The sequence below is a fragment of the Myotis lucifugus genome, unplaced genomic scaffold (genome assembly GCF_000147115.1).
Source record: "Myotis lucifugus unplaced genomic scaffold, Myoluc2.0 scaffold_295, whole genome shotgun sequence".
In the NCBI taxonomy this organism is placed as follows: domain Eukaryota; kingdom Metazoa; phylum Chordata; class Mammalia; order Chiroptera; family Vespertilionidae; genus Myotis; species Myotis lucifugus.
Window position 1 is genome coordinate 1293002 of NW_005871343.1, and position 17242 is coordinate 1310243.

At 32.8% G+C, this 17242-nt stretch overlaps 1 protein-coding gene across 3 annotated transcripts in view; it reads left to right on the forward strand.

Annotated features, from left to right (window-relative positions):
- GKAP1 (G kinase anchoring protein 1) overlaps positions 1–16829 on the forward strand; it is a 61136-nt gene extending 44307 nt beyond the window's left edge. For 2 of the 3 annotated variants that reach the window (XM_006100017.3, XM_014465457.2), the window contains 5 exons: positions 6197–6298; positions 9488–9551; positions 13169–13239; positions 14036–14113; positions 16501–16829. In XM_006100017.3, coding sequence (XP_006100079.1) covers positions 6197–6298; positions 9488–9551; positions 13169–13239; positions 14036–14113; positions 16501–16548 — 363 coding nt within the window. In that variant the 3' untranslated portion in view covers positions 16549–16829. Of the gene's footprint in view, positions 1–6196; positions 6299–9487; positions 9552–13168; positions 13240–14035; positions 14114–16006; positions 16123–16500 lie in introns of all 3 variants that reach the window. The other variant, XR_002831982.1, reaches the window with a different exon arrangement.
- Positions 16830–17242: the final 413 nt, after the last annotated feature.

Sequence of the window (17242 nt, forward strand, 5' to 3'; positions counted from 1 at the left end):
AACCAGCTTAATTAAAACAGAAGGATCATAGAGGAGAATACTAGTAGTATTAGGTAAGTTTGGTAAGGCAGGTTGGAAAAGATTAGAGGAAATTTAAAGGCCTAATTTATGATATAGTTAGTAGATAGTAAAGAATATTTGAAGATTTTTCAGTATAGAACAAGCTTATATATGGTAATATTAATTTCTACTGCATTTGCTATGAAAAACTGAATGAAGGTGAGGACTGGTGATAGGGATTAGACAGATGATACTCAATATTTTTATGGATATAGAAGAACAGTAACACATTAGTGGTAGTGTAAATTGGTATAACCGTTTTGGAAAATAATTTGGCATTAACTTTAAAAGTTGAAGATGATGGGCAGACTGTATGTTCTAGAAATTCTACCTTAGATTAAACCCTAGAGACATGTTCAAGAATAATGTTGAAAACTCATCTGTGTGTAATAACAGAATCAATAAGAGAAATTAATGACAGCTATACTTAGCAACATGTAGGAATATAAAAAACATGTTTAATTAAAAAAATAAGGTCACCAAATAATTGTTTGATACCATTTATAGCAATTTCAAAAAATAGAATATTTTAGGGATATGTATATGTGTAGTGCAAGACTAACAGGAAAAGAAGGACAAAATTTGTAACAGAAGGGGAGGGATATGGATATGACTGGTAGAGGCACATGGGGGATGCCAAAATATGGTAATGTTCGAATTCTCCCCCCCCATTAAATTTATTGGGGTGACATTATATGGGTTTTAAGTGTACATTTTTTTGATACATGATCTGGATATTGCATTGTGTGCCCACCACACAAAGTCAAATCTACTTCTGTCACCATATATTTGACCTCCTTTATCCTCTACTACCTCCTCAACCCCCCCCCTTCTTGCTGGTAACCACTATACTGTTGTTTGTGCCTATGAGTTTCTGTTTGTTCTTGTATGTTCATTTGTTGTTCTCAGTTTTATATCCCACATATAGTGAAATCAAATGGTTCTTGACTTTTTCTGTCTGACTTACTTCACTTGGCATGACATTGTTGCAAATGGCAGTATTTCATCTTTTATGGCTGAGTAGTGTTCCATTGTATGTATGTACCACATCTTATCCAGTCATTTATTGAGGGACACTTGGGTTGTTTCCATGCATTGGCCACAGTGAATAATGCTGCAATGAACACAGGGCGCATATATCACAGATGCCTTTTTAAACCGTGACCTCCTGGTTCATGGGCCAAACCTCAACCACTTAGCCACATGGGCTGGGCTAGAGGTGCATTTATCTTTGCAAGTAAAGGTTTTCAAATTTTTTGGGTAGGTATCCTGAAGAGAGGTTGCTGGGTCATATGGTAACTCTCTTCTTAATGTTTTGCAGACCCTCCATACTGTTTTCAGTGTTCAAATTCCTAATCTGCATATTGCATTTTTTCTTTTATCTTAACCTGTATGATTCATATATATATATATACACACACACACATATATATATTTCTTTTGCATGTATGAAATTTTCATAAACAAATTAAGAATTTCTCATGTCATTGAGTGTAATAGGAGAAAAAGATTGAGGCTATTTAAAAAAATACTCTTTTTTTTTTCACGTCCTTCCTCTCCCCATTATACTCCTTTCTCAGAGAAAGAAAGCTCTTCTTTTTTGCCCAGGTTAAAATCCTTTTTTTCTGTACAACCCTAATTTGGCCGTTCTTAACACAACATTTGGCTTCATTTTTGAATATTCTTTTTGTAGGAAAATGCCACATGTATAGGTATTTAAAAATAATTGTAACAGTAAGTAATATAGTTTCATAGCTGTTTTGTAAACCATGCTTTATATTCTGTCAAAGCAGTATGTTATAATTACAGCTTGGTCAATGTCCTATTATTGAACATTTAGGTTGTTTAGAATTGGTCACCTGATACTCATTTAACATCTTTATGTATTTAATTCTTTGATGAGTTATTTCCTTGGAATAAATTCTTAAAAATAGTAAATTAGTCAAAGGATATACACATCTGTGTTGCTCTTGATGCTTATCAACATTGTCTTCTATTGGCAGGAAGTTTTCTCCACAACTTCACTGGAATTGGGTAGATCATCCATTCCTGATCCCATTCACTTTATGGCCTTTAGGTGTCTGTTTTAGTAATTGCCCTTATGGCATTTTTAAAAAAATATATTTTCATTGATTTCAGAGAGGAAGGAAGAGAGAGATAGAGATAGAAACATCCATGATGAGAGAGAATCATGGATTGGCTGCCTCCTGCAAGTCCCCCACTGGGGATCGAGCCCACAACCCAGGCATGTGCCCTTGACTGGAATCGAACCTAGGACCCTTTAGTTCGCAGGCCGACGCTCTACCCACTGAGCCAAACCGGCTAGGGCCCTTATGGCATATTTCATTCTTATTCTGTGGATACCTTACTAGTGTACTCACTATGTGCAAACTCAGGCTCATCATCCTGTCTCCAAACCAAGTGTTTGGCTTGACTTTCATCATTTTTGGTTTTATCATTTGATCTAGTTACCCAGACTCTAAAAACTTCCTTTTTTCACTTTTCTGTTTTTCAAGGCTTGGGAGTTTTAATCTTGGAAATCTTTTTCAAATCTATCTTCTTTTCCATGTCTTTAAACTTCACTGTTTGTTGAATCAAGTACAGCAAGTCCTTGAATAACATGGTTTTGTTCATTTTAACAGTGACATGATGCCATAGGAACTTAATTGGTTTTGTTATATGTCATTTTGAAACTTGCAGAACCTATCCATGACCTTAAGTGAGGATTTACAGTGTCCTTGACCTGACATTTTAAGTCCTCAGGTTTGCTTTTCTGAGTCTCAACTCATTTAACAGGTTTTGAAATCAGTTTTAGTAGATTGCTGCCAGCATTTGCAAAAACAAAAAAATGTCAGAGTATGTCTATTCATATTTTATGAAATTTGTTTCTGTGTATATTTTGTTTTGGCCTTTATTTTCTGTGGATATATACTTTTTCCTCCCAGTAATGTAGAAACTGTTATATGGACCACTTTTTAGTTAAATGCAGATGGTGAGCATTTCAGGTCATCTATACTAATAAAAGGGTAATATGCTAATCAGATCAGACATCTTCCAGACAAAGCCACAGTGGCGGGGGCCGAGGCAGAGGTGGTTAGGGGCGATCAAGCCTGCAGGGGAGAGCAGGGAAATCAGGCTGGCAGGGGAGAACAGTTAGGGGCCGATCAGGCTGGCAGGGAGCAGTTAGGGGCATTAGGCAGGCAAGCAGGCAGAGTGGTTAGGGGCGATCAGGAAGGCAGGCAGGTGAGCAGTTTGGAGCCAGTGGTACTGGATTGGAGAGGGTGCAGACTGGGCTGAGGGACCCCCCCCCCACCTCCCCTAGTGCACGAATTTCGTGCACCAGGCCTCTAGTTAAGTAATAATTCTTGAACATGAAATAGTTGAATTTTTAATAACTAAGTTGTTTTCAGTTACCCACACAGAGGAAAAAATATTTTTATGTGCCAGTTTGATAGAATATTTTTTGCTTATTATTGAGATTATACATTTCTTCATGTTTTTTGCTCATATGCCTGTCATATGGATTGTGACTTATTATTTCCAGATAATCATTTATCTTTTGATTTTATTACAGTATTTTTAGAAAAATTTTTCATCAAGTTAAATCTATTAATCTTTTCCTTTCAGTTTTCTCCCTTTGGTATATTCAGAAGGGCTTTCCTATTAAAAATGATATATATTCATATTCATCTAGATACCATTTTAATACTTATGTGGTTTAATTTTTCAAAATCAAAATAGTATTTTATATTGTTAAATGATTATATACTCAGTATAAAACAATTTTGATAAGATAATTTTTAAATGAAGTGAAAATACTAGTATTTCATAATGTCCTAAGAGAGTTATTAAAATTTTCTTTTATGTACTCCCTGCATTTTTCCTTGCATTTAGCATTATAATTTGAGATCATGTTAATGTATTTTATAGTGTATATTGTTATTTTTAGTGATTTCAAGAGTTTCACAGTTTCATAAATTTACCATATATTTAGCCTATATTCTATAGTTCGGCATTTAAATTGATGTCCAATTTTTTGTTGTAATAAATCACAGTGAACACTGATAGATACACTTTCCCTCACTTCTAAGTGAGATTTCTGGGCCTAATAGTATGTATATTTCTAATTTTGGTCCACCCACCTTATTCCTTAAACTAGAAACTCAAAGTGTCCATCTTTCTCAACTGCCACATTCAACCTCTCATCAAATGCTCTTGATTACACTTTTAAATAATTTCTTACATAATATGCTTCTTTCCATTTAAACTGCTTCCACCCTAATCAAAGGTATAATCTTCTCTGACCTGTACTTGCAGTAGCAGTTAAAGGTCTTTCCACCTGTCCTACCCGACTAATCCATTTTCCACAGTCATTCTTTAAAAATATAATCTAACATAAATCTTAATAGTCCTGCTCAAAATCCTTCACTGCTATTTTACTCAGAATGTGCAGGCCATTCTTGTTGCCTACAAGGCCCTCCAATATCAAGCCTCTACCTGTTTTTCCAAAATCATCTTGTACTATCTTCTCCCTCACTAAGCTCCAAACCACTGGCCTCTTTTTTCTTCAAATTCTTGGCTCTTTCCTATCTTAGGGCTTTTGAACATACTGTTCTTTCTACCTGGAAATCTCTTACCTCCACTTTTTATTTTATTTATTTATCCATCCTCACCTAAGGATATATTTATTGATTTTAGAGGGAGAGGAAAGGGGGGGGGGGGGAGAGAACGAGAGAGAAGAGGAGAGAAGAGAAGAGAAGAGAAGAGAAAAAGAGAGACACACATTGATGTGAGAGAGAAACATCAGTTGGTTGCCTCCCATATGCACCCTGACCAGGGATCGAAACCTGCAACAGGATATGTGTCCTGACCAGGAATTGAACTTGGAATCTTTTGGTGTACAGGAAACACTCCAACCAACTGAGCCACCTGGGCAGGGCTTCTATTATTTCTTTTTTACATCTGCCTCCTGCAACAGACAATCCCCATCAGGGCAATAATCTTTTCAGTTCTGTTCACTGTTGTATACCCAGCATCTAGTAGCAGTTAGGTGCTTAGTGAGTATTTTTAGAATAAGTTAATGTTTCCACATAGTCATTAGATAAATAGAACCAATTTATACTATTATCAAAAATAAAACTTTGAATTTTTTTTTTTTTGCATTTGAGTTTGTTTATTTCGTTATATGGTACAAGATGAAGGGACTTAACTTGTTTTCCCAGTTAGCCATTTGTCTTGTAATCTACTATTCTGTGCTTCAGCCTTTTTTCAGTTTTTAAAAATACTATATTTATATTATAATAAATTCTTAGGTTTTAAATCTCTTTCTGGACTTTATTTTCTGTTACAGTGCTCTGTCAACCTAGGTGCCATGACTATGCTACTTTAGTTATTTTTGCTGTACTGTATACAATAATTTGTTAGGCATATTCCTCTTCATTGCATTAACTTTGTTTCTGTCCTGTATTCTCCCAGAAGAAGTTTTGACTGTCTTGCTAAGTTCCAAAGTACAAAATCTCATTGGGATTTCAATAGAAATTGTATTGAATTTACAAAGTAATATATTTAGTAATATTTAGTCTTCCTATCTACTGACATACTTTGTTCTATGTCCTTTTCAGTATTTTGTAATTTTCTTAATGGATCCTGAAAATTTCTGAATTTTATTCTTGGGGATATTTTTTATTGCTATTGGGAGAAAATGGTTTTTCTAGTTGTATCTTCTACCTGCGAATTGCTGATACAGAGCAAAGCTATTTATTTTCTTGTTTTGTTATTTTGTGTTTTTTCTCATAAGTTTTCAATTCTTTTGGGTCTTAATGATAGACTAATAATTCATTACAGAGCACTTTTAGTATGTTTATTCATAAATACATAACTTCAAAGCCATGATATTATTATAGGGTATGTTTGCAGTTTGAGATTAATCATAAATATCTTATTTGCTTGCATTGTATATAATTAGAATTATATCATTGAATAGAAATGGAAATACAGTCAACAATTGAAGGTTGCTGTGGAAAATGAATTAAAAGAGAAAATTGGGACTTTTTTTCTCAAACTTTTCACAAAGGAATATTGTAAACCAGAATCAGCAGGCTATCTTAGTTCTAAAATAGAGTTTTTCTCTCTTCAGGAAGTAGTTTTGAAAGATGGAAGAATTGAAAGACTAAAGTTGGAACTTGAAAGGAAAGATGCTGAAATCCAGAAGCTGAAAAATGTAATCACTCAATGGGAGGTTTGTGTTTATTTACTGTTGTATACTAGTAATCTGCACATTTTCTGTTTTTCTTATATATAAATATGTTTAATGTTGGATTAATAGAATGTTTCTGCTGTTTTGGTTTTTAAATGTTATAAAATTGGAATAATAATATTTTATGGTAAAATATATATAATATTAAATTAGCCATTTAAACCATTTTTAACGCTACAATTCAGTAGCATTAAGTACTTCATAATGTATAGTTATCACCAGTGTTTCCACAACTTTTTCATTATTCCAAACAAACTCTGTACCCATTAAAATAGCTCCCTGTTTCCTCTTTCCCTATAGCCTGTGGTAACATGTAGTCTCTATGATTTTGCTTCTTCCAGGTACTTCATATAAGTGGAACCATACAATATTTGTTCTAGTGTGTCTGGCATATTTCACTTAGCATAGTATTTCCAAGGTTCATCCATGTTTTAGCATGTGTCAGAATTTCATTCTTTTTTATGACTGAAAAATATTCCAGTATATGTATGTACCACATTTTGTTTATTCATCTGTTGATGAACACTAGCATTATTTCCACCTTTTGGTTGTGAATAACGCTGCAATGAACATTGGTGTATGAGTACTTGAGTCTCTGCTTTTAAATTCTTTGGTTATATAGCTAAGAGTGGAATTGCTGGGTCAAAAATAATTTTACATTAACTTTTTGAGGTACCACCAAACTGTTTTCTGTAACAGCTGTACCATTTTGCCTCCTTATCAGTGATCCATAGGGTTCCAGTTTCTCCACATGCTCACTAACACTTGTTATTTATACAATTTATTTTTTAACTATAAACCTACATATTAACCTTCCTTCCTTCCTTCCTTGTTAGGCTTTAAAAAATATCTTTATTCATTTCAAGTGTCTTTCTGGGCCCTGCATATGTAATAGTGAAAAAAATGATAAATCAAGTTCCAGCGCTTGATGGTACTTAACATTTCCTTTCCTTCTCTACTCATGCCTTTAGTAATAATCCCTGCCCATTTCCCTTAGCTTTTCCTTTGTCATTTATATTTTTCTTCGCTTTTTTTGAGCATATACCATATCCCAGACACAAAATACAAGGATGAGTTAGCAAGAAGCTCATAGACTAATGTGGAAGATAAATATGTAAATAATTGCAGTATGGGCTTTATAATTGAGATTTGACTGAGTGCTCCAGAAGCACAGAAACAGGAATGAATTAGTTGTTGCTATTGAAAATTGGTAAGGATTTTACAGAAAAGATGGTGTTTCCAGGTAGAGAGAACAGCACATACAAAGGCATGGGAATGGTAGGAAATACATTGTTGCTGACATTTAGAGAACTGGGAAGTTGTAGAATGTGAAATTGGAGATGTTAGTTGGGATCAGATTTTAAGTGACATGAAAATTGTTTTGTGGAATGGTAATGCATGTAGCTGAAGGCCTGGAGTGAATATAGTCTGACAAAACAATGAACAGGTATTGAGTGTAAGAGCAAGAGCACATTTTGAACTAGTTTATTAGGCAGTGGGAATAATAGATCCTATTTTGAACATGTTAAGTTTGAAATAGCTATGGATTCAGGCATAGATGTTGAGGATGCAGTACGGTAGAGTCACAACATACCGTATATGCATTTAACACTAAGTGCTCTCTTTTTCATGAAATTAAGATACCAATAAGAGCATTAAGTATTTTATTTGTGTTCTTTATTATAAATTGCTATTAGTATTTTTATATATGTATGTTTTTATATATATATTTACTATTTAGGATTGTATGTGTTATATGTTACTTTAATGGGCAAAATAAAGAATTTCCATGGGTAATGTTGCTCATTTGCAATTTTTGCTGTATGTGGTAATTTTAGACCCTAAGGCTGGTATAAGAGGTGATTCCATGTACACTGATCTGGACCTTAGACAAAAGGTTTGAGCTAGAGATAATTTGGTGAGATAGTAACATTGATTGAAGCCCTAAGAATTAGAATTTCATAAGATAGTTTCATATTCACAGTAGATATATATATTTCTATATTCATAGCGAATATAGTTGTAGTTGAATGTGTAAGGTTTTTTCCTTCATATTTTTGTTTCCATCTGACTTATCTTTCTTGTTCATTTCTAAGCAGCTCAGAAGTCCTGTTTACTGTATATTTACTTTGGTCCTTACTTCTGTTCATTGTATTCGGTTACATTACTGATTTATCATCAGCAATTTACTGGGCAGAGTATTTAGTAAAAGCCTTATTTATTGGACTTGATTTAAAATACATTAAATTTCTCTTACAAGAAAGACTTGAATTTGGTAACTTCTGTATATATCTGTGTACATGATAAGAGAAGAAATGACAAGTTTCTTATACTGATATGTTTCTGATTTGTTTTTTTCTATATTGTATTAAATGTATTTTTTCTAATGTATTAAGTATTTATAAGTAATTCAGAGTGGGTTATATGTTGAATAAAGGTGGTGTTGCGGGAAAATTCTCCAGAATATGGAGGTTAACATGGAAACACAGTTCTTATTCATAAATGTATAGTTGTATCACCTATGTAGTATGAGAAGAAGCTAAGATATTGGAGAAAAAAATTGAAAAAGAATTAAAAGATATCTCAATAAATTACTAATTCATATCTGCCAAAAATTACTTTACCAATAGTTATTGAAATAACAAGAGATTAGTAAATTTAGTCTTAACTGAGAAGACACAACTGTGCTGTGCAATTCAGTAACCACTACATGTGTGTACCTAAATTTAATAAAATTAAAACTTTAAATAAAGTTAAAACTGTATTTTCCAAAGTCAAACTAGGTCTATTTTCAGTAGTTAATAGTCACATATTGGACAGTGGCAGATATAACACAGATACAGAAAGTTCTAGTATACTACTGGATATTCCTGGTATAGAGTCATGAATCATTTTTCTTCTAATTATTTTGAAATATTAAGGGTTTTATTTGAAGAAGAAAAGAGAAAGTCCTCAGGAAAATTTAATATTATCCTACTTTCTCCATTTTTATCTCTTATTTTTCAATCATGAGGGATATAATTTAAGTAATAGACAGTTCTGAATACATTTTTCTTCATCCTTTTTCTTTTAAAAGTAACTATGTCTTCAAGAACTCATAGACCATATATTGATAGTAAACCATTAATTTATCATTTACTTTAAAAATTAAATCTTTATTTTCTTTATCAGGCAAAGTATAAAGAAGTAAAGGCAAGAAATGCACAGTTATTGAAAATGCTTCAGGAAGGTGAAAGTAAGTGATTTTTGTGGTTTTAGAATTAAAATTTAATCTTAAAAAAGATTTAAAAAGAATTTTTTAAGATACATGATTTATTAACTCAACAAAATAAAAAGGTTTCCCAGAATGATACAAAATGGATTGTTGCTGATAATTTTGTTATTACAGGTCACTGTTATAGCACCTTAGGTATTATACAAATTTACAATTATTCACATAAGAGAAATCTTGAAATTTCAATTCTTATGAATTGTTAGACTACATTTATCAGGAAAACAAGAATAACATTTGCTTAAGATTCTGCTTTTTAATTATTAGAGGAGAAGACCTATCATCATTTTAGGTTTTCCTTCCCCTCCCAACCCCCCCACTCTTCATACTTTTGCTGCCACTCTAAACTTTCAGCAATAGAAGCAGGAAGCCAAGGAAGTCAACCAAAACTGACTAGAGATAAGATTAGTAAGGTTGATGTTATATGTGAATCCCCACAAATCAGTTGCTTTCCTGATTATATTTACCTAGTGACACCTTGAAAGTTCTATGAAAAGTTTCCATTCATGACAGAAAAGAAAATGTGTATTAACTTTTAATATAAAGTTTATGCAAAGGAAATTATTAACCATAAAAGACATAGAGAAAGACATGAACACATGAGAAAATTTTGAATGGACAAAATTGTCTAAATAAATTTTCCCTGTTAATAAGTATTAATGAAATACCAAATATAGATCCTGAGAGTATTGTATAGCACTTAAGAAAATGTGAAACTCACCTTGAAGAATAAGTGAACAAGACCAGAAGATTGTTTTAAATATGAATATACAGGGAGTAGAATTGTCCAACCAAAATTTAAACTATATTATTAAATAACAGTTATGAAACCAATATGATTAAAAACCAGAAATCTTGTCCAATTGAACAGAATATATAGTCTTGAAGTAGATTCAGGCTTTCGATAACCCTTTAATTATTTTATAATATAACTATAATTTAACTCTTATACGTACAACTTAACTATGATGAAATAGAAATTAAAGAATAATGGGGAAAGGCATTATTTGGACATTTAGAAACCATCATCTTAAGATTCATTTAATGCATAAAATTATGAAAATAAATAATTGGTTTATAAGGTACGTTTCTAATTGAATAAATTAAAGGTATTATTGGATATGTGATTTTTAAAAAAATATATATTTTATTGATTTTTACAGAGAGGAAGGGAGAGGGATAGAGAGTTAGAAACATCGATGAGAGAGAAACATCTATCAGCTGCCTCCTGCACACTTGCCACTGGGGATGTGCCCACAACCAAGGTACATGCCCTTGACCGGAATCGAACCTGGGACCCTTGAGTCCGCAGGCCGACGCTCTATCCGCTGAGCCAAACCGGTTAGGGCAAGGATATATGATTTTTAAATACAGTGGGGCCTTGACTTACGAGTGTCCCGACTAACGAGTTTTTCGAGATAAGAGCCGTCCCTCAGCCTATTTTTTGCTTTGAGTTGCGAGCTAAAATTCGGGTTATGAGCCAGCTTCAGATACTACCCCACCGCTAGTTGGCGCAGCGAACGTCACAGTGAACGCCACAACATCAGCCCAGCATCACTTGTCTCACTCGTTCACAATTGATTTGACATAGGAGTAATTTGAGTTACGAGCTCCGTCATGGAACGAATTAAACTCGTAAGTCAAGGCCCCACTGTATGTAAAAGAAATATTTCTTGGTTAAAGAAATGTAAAAAGTGAGAATATTAATTGATAAAAGCTTACTCTCAATAATGGATTAAAAATGGCTACCAGTAAATAAAATTTGTGTCCATACTCCATACTGTAAATAATCCAACTAGAAGAATTTGATATAGGATCATTACATGAAAAATACAGTACATTAGAGTATATGTACGCTGTCATTTATAATATAAATGTAAATACAGTCAATTCTGTTATAATGCAACACGTGTTCCTTAGATTCACCAATATTTGCAAAATCACACAGTTAAAACCATAAGGCCTATGGAGGAGATGGGCTTAGAAGCATACAACACTCAAAAACTTAATCAGTGATACATTAAAAAAAGATGGGAATCTGCCTAGCCAGTGTGACTCAGTGGTTGTGCGCTGACCTATGAACCAGGAGGTCATAGTTTGATTCCTGGTCAGGGCATGTGCCCAGGTTAGGGGATCAATCCCCAGTGTGGGGTGTGCAGGAGGCAGTCTATCAGTGATTCTCTCTTATCGATGTTTCTACCTATCTTTCTCCCTCTCCCTGCCTCTCTGAAATAAAAAATATATGTATTTTAAAACATTTAAAACAAGATGGGAATCTAATAAAAATAGTATAACAGTTTTATACATGTTAAAAATGCTTAAACACAACCTAGTTTGCTTGTAGAAGTAGGCTTCAGAGAGTTATAACTTAGGTGTTACTGTTAAGTTATGGAAGACTTGAAAATCGGTGAACTGAACTGAGATAGGTGGTAGATATTTTTATTGTGTGCATGGGTACAGTTTTCTATGTTCACATAATTGAGCTTAAGCAAATACAAAATTCCTGTTGTGTTCAAATTGTTCCTAATATATCAGTGTCATTGAAACAAGCATTATAGGAGAAGAGACTGTAATTAAAGTATTACATAATTATTAAAAAGTCACTAGTTCTTAGCGTGTGTGTGTTTAATTATGAAGATGGAGGAGTAGAAAGTGTAATTCATAAAAGTTCCCAAGTTGATTCTTGAAAGACTGATACGTTTCTAGATATGTTACACACCTTATTGCATATCATATTAAACTATGAAAAACAAGTTTGATTTACAGTATTATATTGGTAGAGTTGTAGTGATATCGGTACTCAAAAAAACTTAAACATTTCTTCTCTTACAAATTTTATTATAGTTTTACCTCTTTAACCTCTCTTGTTTTTCTTTTCCTTAGCTTGTTTTTAAAGTTGAGGAGTTAGCTTTTCATTCTGTAGCCATTATATCATGGGGTTTATTGGCCATGTGGAGACTTTTAATGCTTAAAGGAAACTAAGGGGCTAAAATATAGATCTCTTACTTCCCCAAAGAGGGAAAAAACCTCTAGACAAACGAATAGTTCTGAGAGACCACAGATGTTATATGATCAGATATGATCATATGAGCTATGTTTATTTGACAGTGCTTTATTGGTATGAAACGTCAGATATAAATAATTTCTGTGGGCCTATATGGTCACCCTGACAATTTAAGAAAACAAAGGAAATAGAAATGTTCTATATTTTTTTAATCTTAAAGATTAGTCAAAAAAAAGATTAGTCAAGGTGTTTAAAGTTTTCTCTCTATGTGAAATTTATTTTCTTGTGTATTTGTCCTCTTTACTGTAGATGGATAAACTTACTCTTTCATCATATCTGTACAATTAATTTTCAGCGCTACAGAAAATTTAAAATTTCCAAGAATATGATAATATCAGAATTTCCCAATGAAAACTAAGAACTATATAGGATCAAGGAATACATTCATTAAGTAGGAGGACAATTAATCTTTGCCTGACTGCATTGCTATTTTGGGTCACTAAAGTACTGTAAAAGTATTGGAGTGATTGACAAAATTAATTATACTACTCTTCCCCCCCCCCTTTTTTTTTGTCAGTGAAAGATAAAGCAGAAATACTTCTGCAAGTTGATGAATCACAAAGTATCAAGAATGAACTGACTATACAGGTAAGGAAAACTGTATACAAGACTGATATTCTTAGGCTGTTCTTTAGTCTTGAATTGTGAAACTTGACTAAACAAAAATATAGCCCATCAACACTGCAAGAAAGTGATATAAATTGGTGAACACACAATACAGTATACAGGTGATGTATTTAGAATTGTACACCTGAAGCCTATATAATTTTATTTAAAGTGTCATCCCAATAAATTGAATAAAAAAGAAAGTGATATAAATTATTACTATGTATTAGCAAATGAATGAAGGTTCTATTTACTGTTTAAGGGAGGTAGCTATGTCCTGAAGAATAGGGGAAGATAAGGTTGTATTTTAGTTGATGTGGACTATGAATATAGAGATAGAAAGGGCAGATAGAACTTATCCTACCCTTGGGCTTGATTTTCTGCCCTGCCCATTCTTAATCTATGGTCTTAGAACAGTGAGCTTGTCCTATGTATCTCTAATATATAGCTAAGTAAAGTGCCTAATTGAAATTGAAGTGGTGAGGAAGGGTTCTCTTCTGATGCTCAATTTATCCAGTAAAAAATTACCATTGTGAATAAGTGTTAAGAATTAAGGTTATTATATGTCTGACGCCAGATGGCAGGTACTGGAAATATTGAGGGGAACACTTTGTAAAGTATATGATTGTCTAACCATTATGCTTTACACACCTGAAAAGAATACAAAATTATTTTGAATGTAAAAAAAATATACACACAAAGCTAAAAATAAAAATGAATTAAGAGTATTTGCCTAAAAAAAAAATGTCTTTTTAAAAAATTGAATATTTGGTTATAGGTGACTTCACTTCATGCTGCGTTAGAACAAGAAAGATCTAAAGTGAAAGTATTACAAGCAGAATTAGCCAAATATCAGGTATGCTTTTATAATTCTGAAAGTGTTTTCATCACAAATAATACATTTGAAATAGATACTGTTTGAGAATAAGTGGACTATTTTTTTCTTAGGCCAAAATTTATTCACCAGAAATATTAACAGTTTTATATAATTTACATTTTAGAAAATGTTAAGGTTTTTCTAGATATTGATATTTGCAGCATAACTAAAGTATTTCAGAAAAAATTCTTGGTACTACATAAATGATGCAGCATACATGCCATTGACTTATATCGAGGGAAAGCACATAATGACATTTGCCCCATTATATAATAAGTTTAATCATTTGTGTACAGCAGTATCTTTTAGATGTGTTTACTGTAAAGGTATATTTATAAATTAATAAATTATATGTGGAGTGATACTTTGAGATTGTGTGATGAGATCCTTTTTACCCAATGGTTTAGCATCCATTGATATTTGTAGCAAAATAGTGATTTTTTTAATTCTGTAATTTCTTCTGCACTCACAAACTGGCATTCAGCATTTTAGGGTGAAGCAGTAAAAAATGTTAATGGTTTGTTTTAGTATATGTGTATCTGTATGTATATATAAACACATATATTTATTTATATGTGTGTATGTGTGTCTAAGTCATGATATAAAAAATTAATGAGGTCATAGTAAAAAAAAAAAAAAAAAAGGAAAGCCATTGATGGCCTAGAGAACATAAAAATTATTTAGCCCCAGCTTTGACATCTTATCAGTCTGGGAATGAGAATTTGCCTGGGAGGTTTTGAAAATGATTCTCAAATATTTTGTGTGTTTAAAAAGAAATCTGGCCCTGACCGGTTTGGCTCAGCGGATAGAGCGTCGGCCTGCGGACTGAAAGGTCCCAGGTTCGATTCCGGTCAAGGGCATGTACCTTGGTTGCGGGCACATCCCCAGTGGGGGGTGTACAGGAGGCAGCTGATCAATGTTTCTCTCTCATCGATGTTTCTAACTCTCTATCCCTCTCCCTTCCTCTCTGTAAAAAAATCAATAAAAATATATTTTTAAAAATATTTAACAACAACAACAAAAAGAAACCTTGTTGAGAAGCAAGGTAAGAGTTTTAAGCTATATAACGTTGATACCTATGTGTAGTTGGGATCTACTTTATAGAAACACTTTTGAAAAATTTATTTTTACTTTTCTGCTATCAAGAAATAAATTTTGTTTTTAAGATGAGATTACACATTTCAGGTCCCAGATAATCTCTTTATACTTATTTTCTCTGAAAAACTTTTATTTGGTCAGGAATGAATAACAGCATTTTTACACTTGATTTTTTTTAAAAAAAATGAAGGTTGATATAGAAATGTTTTTGATCACCAAGAGAAAAGTTATAGGCAGTGAAGAGATGAGAAAAATACAGAGAAGCTGCCACCATTATTAAATGGGCCTGGGTTTCATGTGCCCCTAACATAATCACCATTTTAAGAAATGCACTTTTCACAGACAGGTAGTTCCCAGACTTAGCTGATCATTAGAATCACTTGAGGGCTTTTTGAATTACAGATAGTTTGGCCCAGTCCTGGTAATAGTGAATAAATAGGTCTGGGACAAAGTTTAGACAACAGAATTTGAAAAATATTACTACTCACGTGATTCTAATCAATTAACTTGGATACACTGCCATAGTTTATAAAAGATGGAGAGAAAAAAATTATAAAATTGTTGTAAGGCAGATACATCAAATCATTATTTGTGGTTAAAATGAAGAGGAATAGGTAGAGTAGTTATGGGTGATTTTAATTTTCTTCTTTGTACCTTTGTACTTTCCATATTTCTACAATTAGTATTTACTTTTAATAAAGCAGAAAATGTTATGTTAATTCGTGTAAAATACTTCTTGTCTTTTAAGCTGCCTTTCTCTTTTCTTGGCCCTAGTCAAATTGGAGCAGATTAAATACAGATGTATATATATGTCACTGAGCAATATGAAAAGTATAATCTACTTTTCAAACCAGTGATGAACAAAATCATACTTCTAATGCTGTTGTCTGGTAAGAAGACTAGACAAAACTTGCATTAGAAATTGAATTACCCAAAAGGGATCATATGGAATAAATTGTGTTAGTATTGATTAAAATTTTTATTTAAAAAAAAAAAGCTGGGACAGTCTAAAAGAGCACTAAAAAAAGTAACATAATTGGTGAACTTACTAAATCTAGACTAGTTCAAAGAGGGGTAACTTTTCTACAACTACTTTAACCATTTGTAAAAATAACTATAAAATAATTTATTAGTATATTCAAATATGCAACAAACTCAAAAAATGCTTCCTTCTCATACTCAAAATGCCTTTGGTTTCATATAGTCTTAAGATGAAAATGGCCCCAAAATGGTATTTTCTAAATAATTTGCCCTATTTTTCTTTACAGGGTGGCAGAAAAGGGAAAAGAAACTCTGAATTCGACCAGTGTAGGTGATTCCATTAGCCTTTGAGGTCAACACAAAAATTAAAACTTTCAGGGTTTTGCAAAAATGTATATATTTAATGCTGTGCAACTGCTAAGCTATGCAGTTTTTGTTGAAGAAATATGTAAAACAGTTAGCTTACTAACAGTCTATAATTTTTTGTCCTTTTGGCTTAAAGTGAAAAGAAGAAAAACAGAATTCCAGCAGAACACAATGATTATTGTTTACTATCCATACTTCTTATCACTTTAGTTTTTCATCAGTCAATAAAATTAATTTACTCTTCCATTAATATGTTTGATGTTTTAAGTTTCAGAAACAATGTGAACATATTATTTTTGCTTATAGCACAACCAGTTAGTTGGATTGTCAAGTTCAGTGAATATTACTCAGCACTTTCTGCATGCTAAACCTATGGGACATACAAGATGAGTGAAAAATGGTTGATATAATAGGTTTACTGCCTACTATAAAAGATTGGGGTTCCCTAAGCTCAGGACTCCTTTCTTATAACAGAGCTCACTACATATACAGATGATACTGGTCCTCTTGGCATTGCTTTTTGGGAACTGGGCCTTGGGGAAATGGTACCTGACAATGCTGACACTCTTCTATTGATGTAAGTAACAGTCCTTTGTCCTTGACCTAGGAGACTTGTGTCTTCTCTGTCCACATCCACAAAATGTGTCCAAGTTAACTTAGCTT